Source organism: Harpia harpyja, chromosome 21 (genome assembly GCF_026419915.1).
Source record: "Harpia harpyja isolate bHarHar1 chromosome 21, bHarHar1 primary haplotype, whole genome shotgun sequence".
NCBI classification, from domain to species: domain Eukaryota; kingdom Metazoa; phylum Chordata; class Aves; order Accipitriformes; family Accipitridae; genus Harpia; species Harpia harpyja.
The window spans coordinates 1,456,869-1,468,323 of NC_068960.1; the positions used below are offsets into that span (position 1 = coordinate 1,456,869).

General features: G+C 41.4%; 2 protein-coding genes across 10 annotated transcripts in view; one reads left to right on the forward strand and one right to left on the reverse strand.

Moving 5' to 3' along the window:
* ARHGAP17 (Rho GTPase activating protein 17) overlaps nucleotides 1-7,217 on the forward strand; it is a 48,736-nt gene extending 41,519 nt beyond the window's left edge. For 3 of the 9 annotated variants that reach the window (XM_052772321.1, XM_052772322.1, XM_052772329.1), the window contains 2 exons: nucleotides 180-791; nucleotides 6,298-7,217. In XM_052772321.1, the coding sequence (XP_052628281.1) occupies nucleotides 180-791; nucleotides 6,298-6,428 (743 nt within the window). In that variant the 3' untranslated portion in view covers nucleotides 6,429-7,217. Of the gene's footprint in view, nucleotides 1-179; nucleotides 792-1,804; nucleotides 1,829-3,889; nucleotides 3,935-6,219 lie in introns of all 9 variants that reach the window. The other 6 variants (XM_052772324.1, XM_052772326.1, XM_052772325.1 and 3 more) reach the window with 6 other exon arrangements.
* A 704-nt stretch (nucleotides 7,218-7,921) lies between these two features.
* Nucleotides 7,922-10,383, reverse strand: TEX47 (testis expressed 47). Its single transcript, XM_052773386.1, is given in 5 exon segments — nucleotides 7,922-8,101; nucleotides 8,569-8,793; nucleotides 9,607-9,675; nucleotides 10,059-10,238; nucleotides 10,240-10,383. Coding segments are annotated over 5 exon segments (756 nt in total). The 5' UTR covers nucleotides 10,342-10,383.
* Nucleotides 10,384-11,455: the final 1,072 nt, after the last annotated feature.

Below are 11,455 nucleotides of genomic sequence, written 5' to 3' on the forward strand. Positions count from 1 at the left end.
TTGATTAGTAAACTTGTGTACGCATTTCTGTAGCTTCCTATTGATACCGCTTTTATTTGATAATACACCGTTTTATTTTGCTAATGTACTTGAGTATTCTTTTGCGCTACTAATTTCTTTCTTTCAGGAGTTTGGTTTCACAGTACACAACCATGAAATCTCACCTCTTCTCTTAACAGCTGTTAAAAAGCCTGCGCCAGCCCCTCCCAAGCCAGCCAACCCACCGCCAGGGCAGCCAGGAAGCCAAAGTTCTGCCCCAGCTGCTCAGCCACCTTCTGTCTCTCCAAAACCACCTGCTAGAAGTTCTTCTCCTCCTGCTCAACATGCAAACCAAGGAGCAGCCCAGACCTCCACTTCCCAGGTTTCTGCACCTCGGAGATATTCCAGCAGCCTTTCCCCAATACAAGCTCCCAGCCATCCACCACCACAGCCCCCAACACAGGCTACTCCTCCACTGCAACCCAAATCAAACAGTCAAGCATCTCCTCCTGCTGCACCCAGCAGTGAGCATGGACCAGACCAGCCCTGTTACACTCCTCCACAGACTCCAACACCACCCGATACACCCCCTCTAGGAAAACATAATACTAGTTCCCCATCGCCACAGCCATCTACTCAAGAAACCTCCCAGTCTCACTCTCCACCTCAGAGTGGTACACTGCCGAGGCCACGGCCAGTACCAAAACCCAGAAATAGACCTAGTGTTCCCCCTCCGCCTCATCCTCCTTCTCAGCTGGCTGGAGATGGTATTATTGCAAATCCCACACAAACATCTTCCAAAATAGTAACAGGTGAGTGGATTCTTTCATATTCGGTGTCTCCTCAGGGAGTGGAAATGAAGAAAATAATGCCTGTAACTGTAAATCTGTAGCTGGAAATTAATTGGGGGGGGGAGACACCTGGAAAGCACAAATAACAGTTAAAATACTAAATTGCTCATTTCCAGTTAAAATGCCCACCCACCTGTTCTGTGCATGAGGATTTGGGGCACTTCCTCTTCAGTGAAGGTTTTCAGTCCTGAGGCAGAAGGGTTTGGGGGGAAGTGTAGATTAGGTTGCTTTATTTTTTTCCTGCTCTGGAAGCTGAACACTATTATAGCAACCAACTCTCTAGGGCTTTCTCCAGGCTCAGCATCATGGCAGTCTCTATTATGCTTAAACATCTGTTGCCAAAAAGCAAATATTTGGAAGAGGGAGAATATGTAGCCAAGGACAGTATATTTCAGCACATACAGAAGATAAGGAAGTGGTAAAAGTGGTCACTGATACATGTTCTAATAGACAAGATACTAACACAGTGAGTGTTTTACCTTATGAGAATGAAGTCTTCTGATGTGCTTTTAAGTTGGACATCCAGATGCTGAAGAATCACATACAGTAAACTGTCTATCTTAGGTCAATTTCTAGATAGATCTTCATATTTTAAATGCAGCTGCTGCCTTCTGTTTTGAGACATTTGTGAAGTAAAGAGAAACTTTCTGTTTTCTCACAGGAACTTCATGAAGCTTGTAGTTACTGGTTTGATAGGGATAATGTTAATTTAAGTCTTGGGGAAAAAATTGTAACTGCTGAGGACAGTCAAACTAGTAGATCTTGAAATGTACTCCTGCTGAGTCTCTGCTTATAGGAAATTCTGAAGGAAGGGATAATGAACGTAGGAGACTAATGCTTTTAAATCTACTTATATTTAATAATGGTTAAAACTTTCCAATGACACTGCAGCTTCTCTAGAATAAGACTAATGTATTGGAATGCAAAGTATAAATTCTGTTGCCTAACAGCTTTACCCCATGATGCCTTCACAGGTGGGGATGGTTACTGCGAATAAGGTTTGTACTTACCAGAAACATGCAATATAAGCTAAAATGCTCCTGCACAGCAATATTTTATTTGTAGCTTTATTTTGTATATGCGCTTTGGAATATGTGCTCTCTGTCAACTCTGTTACCTCATTACTACATATCATTATGTTTGTAAGAGATTTTAAAACCTATGCTGCTTAATTTTAATAGTCCTGTGAACATTAAGTTGTTCCTTAAAACAAATTGTAAAAATAATTATTATGAAGTGAGTAACACGTCACACAAAGTCACCAGAACTACTAGTCCACAAGTCAGGTATGAAGCAGTGACCCGTTTAAAACAGGTTTGTTCTCATCAGTGCAGGCAAATACTGAAACTTATGGTTTTTCCTACAGTTCAGGGTTTTATGGTTGTATTTTAATATAGCTTTCACTTTAGTTTTTCAGTTATTTTTAACTACTTGGAATTTATTTGGCAAAATACATGTTCATGTGACTAAACCCCTTTTCGGAAAAGCACCCAGCAGCATCTGCATTCTGGCATGTTTGCATTTGCATTCTGTCAGCTCCAGCCTCACTAATAGTACTGGTCTGTTCAATCGCAGCTGCCAGGTGACATGTTAATAATCTTACTATTCATATGTAATGGGTTGGAGATGCTACCTTTTTAAGGTAACAACTGCATGACAGGCTGAAAAAATTGAGGCTGCATTCCTGAATTATCTCAAGATTTGACTGCTTACAGGAAAGATACTGAAATTAGTATTGGATTGAGAAGTCAAGCTGGAAGTACAGTTTTCTTAATTGAGAAACTAGCAGTAAATATGCTGCTTAAGCAACTAAAAAGTAGCTTTGCTTTTTAAAATAACAGACTTTTCCATATTGTACTTCTGTTCTTTTTGTCAGTATCTTTAAAATACAAGAGCAATTTATTTCAAAACTGAATTCAGAAATAAGGCTGGGGTCTGGATCTTTACAGCACTTACAAATAAGTTAAGAATGGGAACTGTGCTGATGAGTCAAACTTCAAGGAAAGACTTAACCTTAATTTCTAAGTCATGTTTCATAGGTTGACCATGTTTGTTTTCATGTCGGAATTTTTCTGCTTCTGAGGAAATTGCTTTAATAGCAGCAGACAAGCAGGGTTTGTTTTACCCCAATGGAACTGGAGAAATACTTGCCTTCTAAATAATACCCAGCTGGTATGCAGGGGGCTGCTTCATAAGTGGGGGAGTTGAAGTTACCCAAGGCAAGCATCTGGCATAAGGGAGTGATTGGCAGAACTGAGGCTGGATATGGACTGTGAATTACAACTTAGTGCTGACTACTTTTCAGCTGAGTTACAGGCATAACAGAGGTACACAACTGTCCTGTAGTCTGGGTAAATATAAAAAAATACTGAAATCAACAGTGTTGAAACAGTGTTAAAACTGGAGAGACTTAATATCGTTCTTTTCAAGTGCAAACCATAGCAAATTGGCCACTTAAGTTGTGTACAGTAAACAACAGTATGAAAGCTGCCATGCAGGAAAAAGAGGCAAGGAAAGCTGATGATGAAGGATTCTCTAGCAAAACTGATAAAGGAACTTAGAAAATCTGTTATGTTTTGCAAAAAAAAAAACCAAAACACCATTTGGGGAACAATTGAAATGATACTCAGACTTACCTATAGCAGTACGCTCAGTACAGGATCATCCACCTTTCCAGACCTTTTTTTTTTTAAAGGATTAATATTTGTTCTGAATTAACACCACTGCATATTACATAAGAGTATCTGCTCTAACATTTACACGTGCACATATAAGCACTTATTATAGACTGACTTACCTAATTCACAATGTGAAATAGCTGGTTTTAATTTTAACCTTAAATAGTGGAGTGATGGAAGACAGATGGGAATAATGGAAGCCAAAATTAAGCTACCAGCAAACTTTGTTATATCAGAACAGGAATTCTGAATTGTTTTCAGGATACTGTTGCATTCCTTTGTCCATGGGACTGTAGTAATGCCTCAAATTCTATTTATGGTATTAAAGTAATAAGCCCTAGAAAAGAATATTCTAATCAAAAATTTTATTAAATAATCTAGATGTTTGACCTGCATTCAGTAGGAACTGTATTGGAAAGTTCGATGGTAAGGAAAAGGCATATGATTGGCCAAAAATGTTGCTAATTCATAATCATGTGTGTGCTAATGCCCACTACTAACCTGTCACAAATAACACTGCTTGCTTGCATTATCATTAGCGTGGCATGCAAAAAGAATGGCTGTTTGATGCTCGCTCTTACATTAACGTACTAAAAGTATTGGAGATTAGAATGTTGTAAAGTTGTTCATGTTTTGACTGGCCAGTTTCACATTGTACTTTTTCCACATACAGAAAATCCTATCTAGAAATCCACATGTTTTATACAGAGGTTCATTTTGTATTTGACGTAGCTGTACCATTGTTTGTCACAAATACTCCTTTCCTGTGTCACCTCACACTTTCAGTTACCTCCTTTTCTGATTCATCCTTCAATGTGCAGTCGTGGTAGGGAGAACTTGTGTGCCTACATCTAAAGTTGAAGTACACCTTTTGAACCATACTTCAAATGAAAGTTCAAAGGAAACAGCAGGTACTGGTAGATATTAGGGAGAATGCAGTGCCTCTCTACTTGGTTCTGTGCTTATCTCTTCTGAGGTCAAGCTCAGCGTGGAACATTTTGAGTAAGAGAAAAATGCAAGAAGAATTTGGGAACTCACACGGTTGGAGTTTATTCTTTTATGTAATGTTGCTTCTGTTAACAATAGTAAAAATGACTTTAAAAAATCTAAAGTTTACATCAGCTGACTTTAAAAGTACTTAAATTTTCATCTCTTGTAGAAACAGCAGTTATACAGTATAGTGGGCATAAAGGAGAGCTGCTGATGTTGTGAAACTTGGTTTCATGGATTGGGCACTTAATTTAAACACATGAATGTGAGGCTAAGTGAAAAGGTTTGGTTTTAAAGTAGCTGCAGTAATTATTTCTTCATTGCCATCAAAGGTGTGTTGAACAGTGATGGTCTTGTAGGTGCCACAAGGCACTGTTCACTGGGTATAGCCCAGCAACCAGGACACTGACCTTCAAAATGAGAATGAGGGCTGGGGAGAGAATCTATTTGAAAGATTACCCCAGATGATGGTGTTTAACAAGTCATAACAGCACTGATGGTTTGTTCTGTGCCTTCAGGATGACTTAATTTACCACTGAAATGCTATCTTAGCAGAATATGGTATTCCCCAAGACTGATATAAGACTGGGGAGAAGATGTATAGTTCACACCTCGCAAGAAAACATTAATAATCCTGGAATCACATTTTTGGGAAAGTTGCAGCAATACAGATGTGAACACTTAACTGCTTAATCAGTGTCAGGCCATAATATGATGGAGTTCCAGCTACTATTAACAGTATCACTGAATACAAACGTACTGCACTTTGCATAAGGCTGGCTGGCACTCCAGTAGCGGGCTGAGAGAAAAGCAGGGGAGGCTGCGCTCCGACTTCAGTTCTGTGTCTGCTTTTGCCTCTTCCATGTCATTTAGCTCAGAAACTTTCAACTTGAACATTTATAAAGTAACTTCTGGGCTAAATTTAAGACTTCATGCCTGAGATATGAGTCAAAGTCTTTATAGGATGCCTGTCTATGCCACCTGTGTTTAAAAGCAAGGCATTTATTTGGATTCTTTATTGATTTAAGTGATCTAAATTATTTTCTGTTTGAAACAGCTGCTGGATTGCAGTAAGTGATGTCACAGCATATTATAAATTAGCTTTCCAAAATACTGACTTAGTATTTTCAGTTACATTTTTTGAACTGTTACAGATTTTTCTGGTTGGCTAACTACCAGGGCAGTCAGTCACCAGAAACGCAACATTTTGAGGTCCTTCTTGGACACCTTGGCTTGAACAAAACTCTCCTCCCCTCAGAAGAGGCAAAGAACGTGACGTTCCCTGTTATACACAGGAAAGGGGTTTAATCTGCATTTGGTTTAAATAATTTTTTCCTTTTCTTGTGACAGTGCCTCCTTTTGACACCATACATGCTTCTGTTGCTTCTAAAAGTCATAGGTGGTGGTTACCTGGCTGATGATTTAGGTGCCAAATTTTTTTGCTGAGTGACCATTGTGTTTTGATGTGAAAGTCTGGAGTAACATACCACTCTTAAGGGGCATTGAAGAATCTGATACTAAATCGTACTTGCTGTCTTCCATTCTTCAGAAAGAAATGCTTTTCTTTTATTATGTACAAGACTAAAAAAAGGTATGTAGGAGAAGAAGCTCATGAGCTTTTTTAGTTTGGCTTAGCCTGTTTGTGTCCATGTGTGCACATATGTGCCAGCCCTCTGTTTGAAAAGCCTTCGTTGATCTTTCCTTTCCCTTTTCTTTCTAAGGAAATGCACCAGAAATACACTAGTGAATGAGATGTCACTGTCCAGACTGCTAAACTTGCTATTCTATTTTTTGTGCAGACTCTAATTCCAGTATTCAAGAACCACTTCAAAACCCTTCTTCAGAGCTTCTGACAGAGACAGCGAGCAAAGAACTGCACAACCACCTCATGCTTGATATTGACAATGATACGGAAAGCACTGCTCTGTAATGGAAACTCTCAAACTTTTTAAATGTTCCTCTCCTGGTGGGAAAACTAACAGAGCTAACAGTGAAAAGCTTCTTTTGACGATATGGCAAAACTGTGTAGAGTTGTGACTTGTGCATCATGGAGGAAGTGATTTAGCCATTCAGAAGAAGTTTAATGATCTGTGTCTCAACAATGGTTTTCAAAATCTTGGATGGAAGGAATTAATTACTGCAGAAACTTGCATAGGAAGCATAATTGCTGCTAATACAGATGGTATTAGCAGAAATTCCAAAAGAATAAGAAGCAGAACATTAGTTATTTAAAGTGCATGTATTATGGAAATAATCTTTTTAATGTCACGGTTAGACTTTTATTTCTAGTTCTTAGACGTTACAAAGAGATGCCTTGCAAGAGACATTCCCTCACTGATTTGCTGCAGATTCTTTTTAAAACATGAACCAAAAAATGCCAGAGTGCTGGTGGTGACTGCTGGTTATCAGTCACCTTGTCAAAACTGTGGATGTATTCTAGTGCCTTGAAGGACTGTCATACTGTAGAAGGAAACTTACTGTATCTTTAATCATTTCATTGCTACTTAATGATCAGTACTTAATACTTATTTCATAGTTATTTGTATTAACCAAGCCTGCTTTTGTTTATGTGAAACTTGCAACTGTTTCAAGATGAAACTGTGGAAGTGGTTTTTGCGCTTTTATTGAAAACAGTTGAATTTTGAAAGAACTTTGAAACACCTGTTTGGATTCGTCAGTTGGGTGAACATTTATAAAATTAAAGATTGTCTTTTGTCAACTTAAGGCATCTTTATTCAAGTTTGTGAGTAACATTTGCTTCCAGTGGACACTGAAGGTTTCACAGTCATTCCCTGGGCTTTGTAGCTCATGAGTCACTGGCTGCTCAGCTTGTTGTTCTTTTAAGGAATGTAGCGGACTGGGAATGAATATGCATCTATTCTTTAATGTGTAGATTCATGTTAAACACTGATGAGCCTAGCTGCAAAGAGGAACACTGGATACAGCCTGTATCATGCAGAGAAATGAGATGGAACAGGCCATACTGTTTCTGTGAATGAGAGGGAAGGAGGGGAAACCAGTCAATTGAGGTAACATTCATATAACTAGTTGAATTAATTTACTTAAACTATAAATTCCTTAATACTTCATAATACATTTTATTGAAGTGATTAAACTAGACCTCAGGCTTAACTACAAAATAAAACTGCATTTTGTGAAGGCCTTGACAAGACACGTTGCTCTTGGTGACATGATAAATTTATTTTAGTTGCTATCTTCTCCATGCCCCAGTTTGAAATCCCAGTGGCTGCCCAGTTGTTTCCTGTTTGGACATCTCTTAACAGGGAAGATGACCCCTGTTAGTGGGGTGTAGTCCTGCTTTCCTCTGTCACTACACTAGCACTGTAACAGACTCTTGTAACTCAGAATTCAGTGTTAGTAACACAACTAGAATTTTTGGCTCCTAAATTTGATGTTCATCCCTCAAACTGTATGCAGTTTACCTGAATCCAGGGCAGGTTGCGAAGGACTTAAATAAATTCTCAGAAAATCTTCTGGACTTGCACATTCTTCAGCATTACACAAATAGTTAATTGTCTCTGCTGGGATTAGCAGCTCAGGTGCAAGAGTGTGTACACTCTCACTGGTGTCCTCGCTGTCATCCTTGATATTAAAGAGCATATTTCAGTACAGTTACAATAAGAGCACAGGGCTATGATGCAGTTAAAGTTGAGGAAATTTGCCCAAAACAGCAGGGCTGGAGTTACTCCCTTGTTTACCAAACCCAGCTGTATTCTCTGCTCCCAGGAGTGCAGAGCAATGGGCAGGGGAGGAGGCAATGTAAGGTGTCTGCTTCATGAGTGCCTTTCACCTGGCTTTAAGCTATGTTGGGGCTATTGAATAGTTAATCACATGGCTGCACAAAATAACCCTACAGAGGTCTAGAAAGAAACTTGGAATAAAATAGTGAGGTTTTGTAATGCTTTAACATTGCTTTTGGAATCTGCTCAGGTGTTTATGCTTGTAAACACTGCTTGAAAGACAAGTGCGGCTGTTTGCTTGTGTGGTTTGGGGGGATTTTGGGGGGTAAACTAGGAAAATTTCTTCCAGCCCAGTTATTTGAAGCTTACCTCAAAACTTTGAATACAGGCTGCCAGTTGGAGTAGGAGGGTGAGGCACTCTGCAACTACCTCTGCTGTAGACTCTGATTGCGTTGAGTCTTGTGGACATGTCACGGGAGCCGTTGCTATTGCCATGTACCAGTCTGGGAACAGTCTGGTGGGGATGTTATGTGCCACCACTAAAACTTTAATTTCCTGGAGTAAAGCACTACATGGAAAGACAGTGAATTCCATCTTAAAGTACAGCAAGGAGTTTTTATCAGACGGTCAAGTTTCATAAACTAAGCAGTGAGTTGTTTGCATTCCTAGAGCTATGCTAAAGCATTGTATGCATACAGCATGGTGCACCCCTCCCATCCCAGCCAGTGGAAACCTTTTCTAATTCTGCTGTGACATACTGTGCAAGGGTCTTGGGTGGACTGGTCGGATGTGAGGGTGAGAAACGAGCAAAATAACAGAAGGGATTTAATAAGCAAATGTGGGTGTGTGATGGTGGCTTGCTTTGATAGGAATTCCATTCACAGCAAAGAAAATGATGCAGCTTTAATGAACCTGGATTTCAGTGAATTAGTACGGGGCCCTAGAGAAACACTTGGGTTAAGCTAAAGACAGTAATTGGCTGAACTATGTGGGACTGGTTAGGTAGTGTTGAAAGGGCAAATAGCAGGCTGGAAGGCAGTGACTAATGCTCTAAAGATAATTTCTGCAATTCCAGTACATACATTTACAAATGTTTACAAAGCAGGGTACAGAAATCATACAGCTGCTTCCTAAGGAAGGAATTTTCCTATTTACTGAAACCTATGAAGGTTGTTGGCATTTGAAGACTTCGTGTCTTGAAGATGGACTCCAATGCAGAGGGCTGGGCAAGAGCCTGCTGGTCAGCTGCTGACTGCATCCAGAAAAGATGGGTCATGGTAACTGAAAAATGTCAGCTCCTCTGTGGTCAACAGGTATTCAGTGGGGGAGTAAAAGCTTGATATAATTGTAGCCAATGTTCATTTTAACCTTAAGGAAGCATTCTGCCGCTTCTGTAATATGAAACACTTACCTATGACGTTGATTTTGGAGAGAAGCTAAATCTTGGATGATGAGATGGATTGTGCTACTGCAAGACTGCAGAGGAAAGGGTAGAGTTTTTACAGAACTGCATATTACAAACTAATCTGGGAATATAAAAATAATTCATCAGCTGCCCTATGTGGGCTTTCCCTTTGCGTCACAGGCACTGAGGACAATGCATGTTGTTCCTATTACGTCTAACAGAACACGTCATCTAATTCTGTCAGGATAACGTTTTGGGGCAGTTATCTGAAGCACTGGGTGGAGTAAATCCCAGAGGTAAGCTACTGAACCCACCACAGCATTATTCAGGTCTTTAAGCCTATGTATGGAGTAAGAGATGGTTATACATTTGTAGTTAGCTGGATCTTAGAAGCCAAATTTGTATAAAGATGAATCAAGGTTACTTGATCCCACTAGGAATTTATGTAACTTACCTCTACTACATGAAGAATATAGCTGGAGTAGAGAAGTAGCAGACCTGAGACTTGTTCTCTTGAGTGGTCTTCTAATGCATTTTCAAACAATTCTCTGTGATAACCTTGTTTCAAAAGAAAAACTGGCAGTTTGTCAAACGGTTTATAGCAATAGTTCCAGCTAGTGTTGTGTGGTGTGTTCTGCGTGCTCTCTGCTGCCACAGACAACAGCTTCACAGATCGTGCTTTTATTACTCGGAAGAAACATGAAAGCATTGCTACCATGGGAATCTCTTCTTGACATATGCACCAATGCAATTCATGTTAGCTCCTAAACCTGCCCGATTCCCACTAGCATTTCTTTAAAGAGGTAGTTACATAGTTGTTGCTGTAGATAGATCACCTGAAGGCCCTAAATGTAGAGCACTTAGAAGTCTTGCATGTGTAGTTGCATCCTTGCTTCTGCTTGACATTGGCACTAGCTGATACAGGTGTTTAAAAGAAAATAAAATTGTCTTAATAATAATAAATAAAATTGTCTTAATGTATCTCACTCATTTGACAAAACCCTTGGTACGCATTAGTTGCCGGAGGAAGTCATACATGAAGTTGGTTGCAAAAACAGTATCAGACTTTAAAGTCTCCCTCCCTCGGGGTTTCCAACAGTTGTGTTTTTGTTAGCTCAGGAAGGATTCCAAAGTGACAATTCTCTTTATGCGGTTTAACAAAATCGTATTTTTCTTATTTCACGGGCCACTACAAGGCTTCTATGTATCACCGCCCCATACCGCCCGTTCCATCGCTCGGTGTGGTGCCCTCAGCGTTCGTAGGTGATGTTTGCTCCAACCACGCGATATTTACTGCGGTCTAAGACACCTTACGAGGGACGAGGCCGTAAGCCGAGCGCAGTGGGCGGCATTCCCCGCACCCCGGCCGAGCAGCCGCGCGCCCGCTCTGCCGCAACGAGACCGGACAGCGTGGGGCTGCCTGTCCCGTCCCCCCCACCACCATCACCCCGTGGCCGGGGCGGGCACCCACCTGCCACCTCCTCCGCCGCCGTCCCCTCGCCCAGCCGGGCCACCACCAGCAGCCTGTGGAGCGGGAACCGGCGCTGCGGGGAGAGGAGAGCCCAGAAGACGCGAGGCCCGCTCGCACCAGCCCGGCCCCGCCGCCGCCTCATCCTCCTCCTCCTCTTTCCCACCTGCCCGGCGTGGCCCAGCCTCTCCCGCCGCACGGCCAGCAGGTTCTGCCGCTCCAGAGCTGCGGGCTCTGGTGAATCCGGCCGCCCCAGCGCCGGGGCCTCCTCCGACATGGCCGCCGGGGCCTCCTCCGACATGGCCGCCGAGGCCTGGAGCCTGCGAGGGGCCGGTGGAGCCCGAGGTGTCGGGCAGCAGCACCACCACCACCCCCCCCACGGC